Source organism: Dreissena polymorpha, chromosome 5 (assembly GCF_020536995.1).
Source record: "Dreissena polymorpha isolate Duluth1 chromosome 5, UMN_Dpol_1.0, whole genome shotgun sequence".
NCBI classification, from domain to species: domain Eukaryota; kingdom Metazoa; phylum Mollusca; class Bivalvia; order Myida; family Dreissenidae; genus Dreissena; species Dreissena polymorpha.
In genome coordinates this window covers 120,149,194-120,159,682 of record NC_068359.1, presented here as the reverse complement: position 1 = coordinate 120,159,682, position 10,489 = coordinate 120,149,194, and the positions used below count along the sequence as shown (strand labels likewise).

At 31.1% G+C, this 10,489-nt stretch overlaps 1 protein-coding gene across 1 annotated transcript in view; it reads right to left on the bottom strand.

The window, feature by feature from the left end:
• Positions 1 to 1,076: 1,076 nt before the first annotated feature.
• The window catches only part of LOC127832235 (uncharacterized), an 11,997-nt gene continuing 2,584 nt past the window's right edge, over positions 1,077 to 10,489 (bottom strand). Inside the window, exons 2-5 of the mRNA XM_052357542.1 lie at positions 10,424 to 10,472; positions 9,908 to 10,316; positions 8,490 to 8,668; positions 1,077 to 8,355 (exon numbers count right to left, since the gene is read on the bottom strand). Of these exons, the coding sequence (XP_052213502.1) occupies positions 7,015 to 8,355; positions 8,490 to 8,668; positions 9,908 to 10,316; positions 10,424 to 10,472 (1,978 nt within the window). The 3' untranslated portion in view covers positions 1,077 to 7,014. The remainder of the gene's footprint in view (positions 8,356 to 8,489; positions 8,669 to 9,907; positions 10,317 to 10,423; positions 10,473 to 10,489) is intronic.

The window sequence follows — 10,489 nt, the reverse complement described above, 5'->3', positions numbered from 1 at the left end:
AGCTCTTAAAATGTAATGACCTCCTCCTGACTAAAACGAGTTGTTGTTGTTTTTGTAACATTAGTACTGAATTTACATAGTATATTGGCAAAGATCAAGAAGTGTCATAAGAGGTTAATTATAGCCCTATATATTCGGTTGGATCGACATTTGAAACCGGTACGTTGGGTAACATTAAGGTGCCAAGATTATGTTCTTTTCAATTTATAAACATACATTATCTAGAAAAACAACTGAAAATATTTTCCCAGACGGCGTGTCTATTCCACACCCACCCCCCACCCCCTCCCAAACAAAAGCACGTAAGAAGTCATGCGGATGGAAATAAGTGATGTATTCTTATGTAAGGGAAAAAAAGCAAAAGCAACGAATGAGTTACCTCCCCGAGACAGCAGCATTGAGCAAAGATTATTTATAGATATTTGAAAAGCGCCACTTTATTTCGTGTTTTGTTTACCCTAATCTCAAACCAAAAACGGGACCAAACAATCCGTTTCAAGTTTTCATTCTTGATTTTCGTTATATGAAGATTAAAACGAAATGGGTACAGGGAAAACAGGTCGTGTTTTCCCTGTTTTGTTGTATAATTAGTACAAAGAAAAACGATATAAAGAGAAGTTAATATTTTTTTCGTACTTTGTTTTTGTTGCGGTTATTTGAAAATCGGAATAAATTAATAGGCGTTAGTTTTCATGTTTCATTGTGTCGAATTCAAATCGAAAAAGGAAAATAAGGTATATACACGGACCTTTATAAGAGTATATGTACGTTACGTTACATGTTTTGAGAATGTTTAGCATTTCTTATTTTATAAATATATATATATATATATATATATATATATATATATATATATATATATATATATATATATATATATATAGTTGAACCGAATCAATAAATCAAATAACCTTTTTGACTTAGGCAGAATTTTAATAGAACGGCTAAATTATATAACTTAACTTAACGTCACGTGTGTTTTTAATTGAACGGCTATGTGTATAATGTATATGAACAAACATGTCGCGTGAGTGTATTATCAGCAGAATCATCGTGGTCACAGATGAACACAAACATACTTTTTTAGTTTTATTATGCGCATAATAAGATCCCAATCACCAGATGTGCGTATAGAACTATACAATACATTTCATTACACAAAAAGCAGTATGTGCGTATAGAGCTAAGCAATACATTTCATTACACAAAAAGCAGTTAGGAAGACATCTTAAAAACAACTTATTATTTTGTAATTTCTGTTGTTGTTGTTTTTTTTGCTTTTATTTTGTCAATTTTATTTTAAATGATTGTAAACTTCATATTAAAATATTGGAAAAGTGTTTATTAAAATTGTATAACAATATGTGTAACTACTAAACAATTTAATTCAAGCACTAGGCTGTGTGAAAAAGCTCAACAAAATGTACAAAAAATAATGACAATTAGGAAAAATCTTCATCGGCAGCAACGAAGAATCAACGACGATAAAAAAACAATCATATTTTGTTGAAAGTTCTTGCAGGATATATTAAAACAATTGGTATAAAGGCGTTATCGACATTTTAGTTTTGGATCGTCTTAAATCACTAATATTAACAAGTTTACGCTAGTACCTTATGCTATATTATCAGCAGAATGTGTTTATCAAGGAACATAGCCTTTTAATTGAAGATTAAATTGATAAACATTCAAACATATTTAAATTCGAGTTTCCAATTATATAATTATATAAAAAATGGAAAACACACGAAAAGCACGAACGTAATGATAACACGCTCGATGATAAAAACAATAAAACTTATAAACTTATAGACAATTGTATCGTGTATTGTATTGTAAGCATTGATTAGTAAAATTACTTTATCTAAATCGACGAGTTTTTTTACAAGCAAATGTCTTATATGCTAAATTATTACATAAAAATTATAATACAATAAACTTATTAATACCCACAATAAAGGAAAGTGTTGAACAAATGCTTTCTTGACGGAATATTGTCCATAAATAAATTTACATTTTTCATCGATAAGAAGATTTTGTTGTCAAGGATTTAATTCCAAGTTGAGGCAAAAATTTTCTCTTTCTATATAAAAGTTTTAGATTAATCCAAAACTTAACAGCGTTGTTTGTATAACAAAAGTAATTCCATTTTTAATATACACCAAAGTTTGTGATCTAAACACTTTACTACACGACTTAAACTTCAACATTGCCTGTACTGTTACAAAATAGACCAAACTTTACCTATTGAACAATGTATTATTACCCAGTATTTATCCATTTTTGCATGTGTTTTTTTCTTTTTAACCATTAAAAAAACAGAATATGCATTTCGAATAAAATATACATTATATATGATATAAATGACACATTTATATAAAATACATATTAGAAATCTGAGTCATTTAAAGTCTGAGTCTTAAACTTTGTTATGAAAACAAACAATTGAAAACAGAATTACAATCCCAATCTTGCGTTAATACAAGTGTCATGTTATACGATAGTAATTGAAATATATGAAGCGTTCAAGCCGTGTTCAATAAAAACAACTTTTTCTAAGCCAAAACATAATTATAAAAATGAGTTTAAATGCATGATTGACAACATTATATTGATTGATTTCGCGACAAATAAATGGTTGCAATATGTCTTGTATTTACAAGGTAAAGTTTCAAACGCAAAACGAATGCACGTTAAATAACTTTGTCTGATAAATACAAGGCGGCGTCTATAATGATTTGCGAACTCATAAATAACAAATCTTATCTAGTGTTTGCTTGGAAAAAAAGAGAATGCATGATTATTAACAGCGACATTTACTAGGCATATAATATAACCACCAACAAACGCATGTTGAATAATAGAATTTAGTATAAAATATACACATGCTATAATGCGCCACGAATGCTCGTCGGGAAAATACTATTTAGCCTCCAATATACTTTTGCCTTTAACTCTTAAGTATTGCCTTAACATGTCAACGTGCCATAGACTAAAACGACCTGTATTTTATATTCAAATGCACCTTTCATTTGGTGCCTTGAAAATTCATTTTTTATTCGAAAGACTTTGTGTGACTAAACAGTATATGACTAGGTAAAAAATCATCATAATGAAAGTATTCATAACGTAATGGCCGACACTATTTATTAAGTAATTTAAATATTTCAATGCATAAACCAAATCGCTTTTTAAACATGATTCATTTTTTCATGTAAACATAGCTGAAATACTATTTTTAACCGTGTAACCGAGTCATAATATATATTTTAAACATGTTTCTCGCTCTTGGAACATGTACTTGTATATTTTACGGTCTTTAACGGAATTAACGGAAAATTTAACGGAAAATGAATATTTTAAACTATGCAAAATGACCAACAAACAATTTTGTACAGAGAGGGCGTTAACAAAGCACACATAAAGTACATGTTTTATGATTATACATACTATTACAATAATACATGATTTATATACTTTATACGTAAAATGAATAAAATCAAACACCATAAATACTTCTTGGCTATAGGTCACGCTAGATAATCTTTTTTTATAATTGTAATATTTAAAATATCCAATACGTTTTTTTCTAATTAATTTGCTTGGATAATATAACCAACATGCAATGTTTATGTCGAAGTTAGTGCCTTTGAACTGACGAATAATCCGTTCCGTTTAGGTAGCCAGTTGCTTTAGCGATAAGGCCAATCAAATAGTGAGTATTCGTACATATCTAAAACCGAGTGGGTAGATCGATACAATTTTTAATGACGAATAAGTTATTTCCCAACATTGGTGATACTTTTCCAAGATTAAAAACTCTTTACAATACATGTATTCACATGTTAAATTAAATTTAGCATGTATGATTTAAGGTAGCTACATTTGGTAATATTATATAAAGCTAAGCATTAAAAAAATGAAAAAAAAAGTTAGGTCAGATTCAAACTAGAGTTTAACGGTTTTGTGGAAATTAAGAACTCTTTAATCTGCTACGCACACTTTTTAAATAACGTGCATGGATGCCAAAATAGATTACAATTATATAGGTGACACAAACAGCATACCACAAGCATTATTCATTAGGGACTAAAAAATATATAATTTTCTACTGGTACCGGCATGCATGATCCGAATTCCTTTATTTTAATTTGAGCGATCAAAAGTTAAAACCAGATAAGTAAATTACCAAGACTTGTAAATTTTGGTTGACATAAACTATATTTAATTTCGTATCTTCATTAACGAGTTAAGAACGTTAAATAAGCGTCTACAACACATGTGAATAAAAGAAATGAAACATGAAATAAGTCAGTTTTAATAATTTACAATAATTATAACCAACAACATGTATGTTATATATCTGACACCAATTGAGTATATATATACATTACATTGCAATCTAAATGAGTTGGCGAAGTTAAAGTTAAATATCCAGCCAATAGTTTTGTGTTAACCTCTCTGAGCGTATAGGTTTCTAAGATACATGTTTACCTATTTAACAGTTTAATAGCTGTTTAGCCATTACAATAACATAATAAATAAAATAATTAATCGTACAACTATGCAAATAAGCCAACTGCATACACATTAATAACAAAGACATAAACAATTTTATAACATTAACAAGTTGCTAAGAAATATTTATCGTATATGTTTAGTAATTATATATTTTTATTTTTTATATGTTCACGCAAAATTTATCTCATTTAAAAGTCTTATTAAAAAAACAAACATACAATTGCATGAGAAATAGGTCAATTTTGTCAATTTTGTTAAACTTTACTTGATAAGCCTTTATGAAAACACATTTACGAATGATTTTTTATCAGGTTTTTTATGTTTTGTGTAGTTGCCTTCATATATATACCGCAACGATTCACTGACCAACCCCCTCATACAGCACAAGGCAGTCGTGTAAGTCCACATCAAGTGTTTGACAGTCAAACAGCATTATTTTACTCATATATCAACACAATTAATTTCAAAAGAATTATTGCGTTTATTAATACTTACATGTGAGGTGGTTTTCAAAGCAAAATACAAATAATAATAAAAATATAATATTAAATATATAATATATCCAGACAAAAAGTAAGATGTGCTACATTACGCGTTAAAAAATGTGTAGGTTGCTTTTTTTTAGACTTTAGTTAGTTACTAAGTCTTTGACAGCACTTAACCCATAATTGAACTTGACGTAGTTATCGTAAAATAAATATTCTGGCAAAGATTGAGTCATATTTGAGGTCTCTATATCGTTTGTTTTATTTTTATAAAAAGTGCTGCCATGTTTATATTCCACTTGTTCCAAATTTTATCTTGGGTAAATATTGTTAAATATAAAAAAAATTACCAAGTGCTACCCAGCATGCGGCTTCCAGAATGATAATGAGCTTACAAATTACGGCGTACACCGCATGCACAACGACCGGATACCGGCCATAGACTGATTACAAAGTGTCACATTAAGCAGGTCGTGCTCAGATAATCTAAACTACACAATCAGTAATCAATTCACGTTAGTCAAGCAAAAATTATTTAGCATATTAAAATAGTTTTTTGTTAAAAGTATTTATCGCCAAAAGCAAACATAATCCAAAAATTAACAACAACATTTATAAACTACACATTTGTTTACAATTACTACTTTGCCTGTACATCCTTATTAAACGAATATATTATTTGTAACAAAAAGTTATTAATCTATTCAGATTGCAATATTTAACATGCATGTTTCTGTATACGAGCATAACAAACAGATTGCCGGTTGTCATGTTCATTTACGTCAACTATTTATAGCATTGCATTATCAATACTCAAGTTGAATCCCACCACATGTATGTAAAGAAAACACCAGAATGAAAGAAACTAGAATTTGATTTTAAAATACAAAAACATCCTTTATGTCAAAGTTTAGAGTTTATATCTCATGCATTAAATTACTTAACGCGTTGTATTCAACAGCATACATGATTTTTACAATTGAAAGCACTATAACACTATTTATCATGTATATTCATGTATGCGAATATAAATTGCAAATTTCTAGTTGTTATATCATTTTACCTCTCAAAAGTATTTCAGATATTGAATTATCAATAGTCAGCATTAGCGAAAACGCACCACATTTAAAGATAACTATAAAAATGAATGAAACCAGCATCTGCTTTCATATTAAAACAAGAGATGTGTTTGTGAAACACAATGCCCCCTACTGCATGCCAAATATGAAGTTGCTATCCTCAATATTGCAAAAGTTATGACCGAGGTTTAAGTTTTGAGACAGAATGACAGCAGACAGAATGACAGACAGAATGACAGACAGAATAACAGACAGACTGGCCAAAACCAATATACACCCGATCATTCAATCCGGGGGCATAAAAACGCCATACGTATGAAGGCAGCCATGTTTTCAAATATTTAAAAAAAAAAACATGTATTACTTTACTAAAGTGCACTTCCTTACAAATGATATAGGAATATCAAAGGCAGTTGAAGTGTATAGAAAAAAAACTTGAAATCGATGAGAACAATATGAATAGAATTAGAACGCAATGACGCTAAAACACCATTGCATACTAAAGTAGGTTCATACGCTCATACTTTCTTTTAAAAAAAATACAATGTGAACATAAAACCGTACATGGCGCGCTAACTTAATCAACTACGGTAAGACTTATGCTATACATAATCTACAGGAACATGTTTGATAAATGTGTTAGAACATATGTCATATTAAACATTAACAAATTTAATTTGCCTGTTGTTGCTTAAACATTATAACATAGATGTTACAACAATCATACTTGCTGTGTACAACTCCATAAAATTATGAAATCAAAATGAACCTTGCTCTAACTAATACCGAATACATATATTTGTATTCACCTTGTTTTCAAGTTATTTGTATGTACTACATTTTAAACATGACAAACTATAAACTTAAAATCATTTGTGTTTGTCTTTTTTTTATTGCAATAAATTTCAACAATTTCGTTCCATTGATGTCTAGAACAAGTTACTTAGTCGGTCTATCAAATCTTTTAAGAAGTTATTGCTTTTTTTCCTCTTCCCCACTACTGTTTTTGCTTCCGAAGAAAATTGCTGAGCGACTTCCAATACTTTTGCACGTTCTTTCAATTTATTTAGTGATTCGATTCGAGCCAACCATCCATTGGCCTTACGATATTTCTCGTTTTCTATCATTACATCAATATGATCGGTCATTGTTAGCGGATTCGGGCGAAGCGCTATTTCTGAAAGACGTTTATTACAGTGCATTATGACTTCCATCATTTCTTCAACAGTTTCTACTAGAGCTTCAAGCTCTTTTCGCATAGTGTCTAGCACTTGTTCTTGTGTCATTATGTGCCCGGTCGCTTTTTCATATTTCGCTTTCATCTCTTCAAACGTCTTTGTTTCTTCAATAACATCATACTTAAATATATATCGCGTATTTGCGTGCTTTTCCCAAAAGCATTTGTCTGGACAAATCTTACAGTTTCCATTGGTGTCCATTGCTGAACAGTTTTTCTTTTCATCATCATTAGCGAAAACGCATTTTTCGTGACACGTGAAGTTGCAATGTAGGCAGTTTGTCACGTGTATACCTTTAGGTAAATCTAGTTTTACTTGTTTTGTGCTTGTCACTGTGTATGTGAATTTTTTATTGTTTTCTATAGTGTTTTTGTTGTCTTGAAACATCTGTATTTCGCTTTTTAGTCTATTGACCTGTATTAATCCTGCATCTAGTTTTGGCTGAAGATTACTGATTGTTGCTTCAAGAATACTACGTTCATTCAGAACGTCACTTGTAAGCTGTAGAGATCTGCGTTGCAGAGTGTTTAAATGTTTAAAAAAGTTTTTAAAGCTTGCAATGCCCATATCAAAAAACATTGGAGAAAGGCTAAACTGGTCAATGTCAGTATTTTTAGCATAAAGTCCTGAATTGTTAAATGTAAACCGTTCCCCAAATGGAAGTTTCGATTCATCTAAAGCTGCAAAAACAGGAGGATCAATTCCATCCGCGAACGTTATCAACGAGCATATGTTTTTCTCTATATCTTTTCCAAATAATGACATGATGGACTGAAAAATGTAGTTTTGCATCGCCGTTAGTCGTGCATCTGGTGCTTTGATAAGAAAACATACAGCGTCGATTGTCAGTATTCCTTTAGGAGGTTTTTGGATAAAGAGTTCATGAATTTGTTTGACGATTGCTTGGTCTCTGTCAAGTCCACGTGTATCGCCAAAACCCGGTGTGTCGATTATATTTATTTTGTATTGTATTCTGTTCCCTTCTCTGAAATGAACGGTGTAACACGTTATCCATTCTGTCTGCGATTGGGCCTAAAAATAAAATGATGGAATTAAGAACATTATTGTGACAACCATTATATAAATATAAAAAAAAACACACGTCAAAATAAATAAGTAAATGACATATAAATAACTATATACTTAATATCAGTTTCATTGCATACCTGGTTACTGCTTCTGTTTTTTTCTTCTTCTTCCAGGTTAACCATGGTAAACCTAAATGGATCGCTCCATCTGACGCCTAAGATGTAATTTACCATTCCATCGACGAGCGTACTTTTTCCAGTACCTGTTTCTCCTATCATCATTATCGTTTTTTCTGCAACATCCGTCATACCCGTTCCTATGAATGAAATTTTTATTTAACAATAAGATAACGTTGATTTACTTTTCAACGGTGTATGACCCGTTTATACTATGATAAAATCACAGTATTATTCAAAGGCATGTAAGTACAAACAATATAATTTCTGTAATTTTCACACTGCTATCCACACAACGGAAAACTAATCGTTGACGTTTGAATATCATTTATATACCCAACCCAAATCGAAGTTCGGAAAATGCATTAGTTACACGCGCCGATAATTTGTTTTGAAGCTTTTAAATAGAAAATGAAAAACGTTGTCATTATTTATTGTTGAGGGGCACTCAAATATATAAATTAACAAATATTACAACAATGATTCAAACACAAGAAGCCAACTGATTCATGTCGAAAACAATCTAGCGTTTAAAAATCGGAAATGTCGTGACTAATAAAATGATCTAAGTTGATAACATACACGAAATAGATTTTATGTACAAAGATTACCTTTATTCATTTCATACATAATTTTTGCATAAATTCTAGGATTTGATATATACACAAATACGTGTTTTAGAGGAGGCCGGAATAGTTGTTCCACAGTTTGAAAAAAATGTAATTTTAAATGCGTAGATTTTTCTTATCGTCCTTATTTAGTTTTAATCGCTTCGTTAACTACAACAACTTATTTTGAATACCCACTACTGCTAAAGATATTTGTTTCACAAAGTGATGTCACACTTTCAATTTCTTAGCCACGGTTATTAAAACGTCAAACCTGGAGTGTACGACAGGCGTGTTTACTAACTGCACTTCAAATCAAATACGTGTACGTTACGTCCATATATTAAGGGGTTAACAAAGACGAAGATAACAAGTTTATAAAAAGTATCCGTCAATCATGACGCCACATGCGCCGTAATAAAAAATCGTATTACATCTGGTTTGTTATGATGCGGGGTAATTATAAACTTAGATAAAACAAGTCAAGCTGACGCAATAATAAGGGCGCACGCGACCGACAAAGAGTCGCCATTAAACCCAGCCCGATTAAGGAAAATACAAACCGCAATATACTATGTATGTTTATGAATTCCTTATATGCCGGTCTATTGACTTGTGTGTACAATATGTTCAGTTTGTATCAATTTTCAAATCGATTATAACTATTTTGTATAATGTATAATGGCTGTTGAGAGGAGGTATATTCATGAAGCCCAGTACGCTAGTGATAAAAGTTACTGGATTTGTAATAAGTATGCAATATAAATTTACCAACGTCAAATCTTCTTGTCTTTGCTTTTTCATTTCTAGCATTTTCCATTTCCGTGGTTGGTAATGCGAACTTCTTTGGTGAAACGTCGGAATTTCCCTGCTGTACAGAATATTGCAACAATCCGTTTGCTGGCGATGGTAATGTCTTAACAACATCGCTGTCGATACTGTTAATGCTCTCTCCATCTTTATTTACGAAACAAACGCGGAAATAGTATTCACTGTCGGGATCCAAATTAGTCAGTTCTACAGTGGTAATTTTAAAGTCACCATTGTAAACTCGCCATTGAGGACTTTTGTTATGTTTGTAGTGTATTTGAAATAATCCATCTTCTTGGACAGCGTCCGGTTTTGTCCATGATATTGTGATTGTATCAAAGCCAATGTCGTATGCTCTCGGTTTTCCAGGCTAGCAAAACACAATATTAAGTTGTAAACAAGCAATATATCGTGTAACCAACAACAGTACTATGGGATTATTATTTTTAAAAAAGTACATGTACACTGCTTACTTACCTCGCGGCTATCCCTCTCTTTCTGTGTTTGAGTGGCGCCAACATCACCTCTGGAAATTAGAGTATC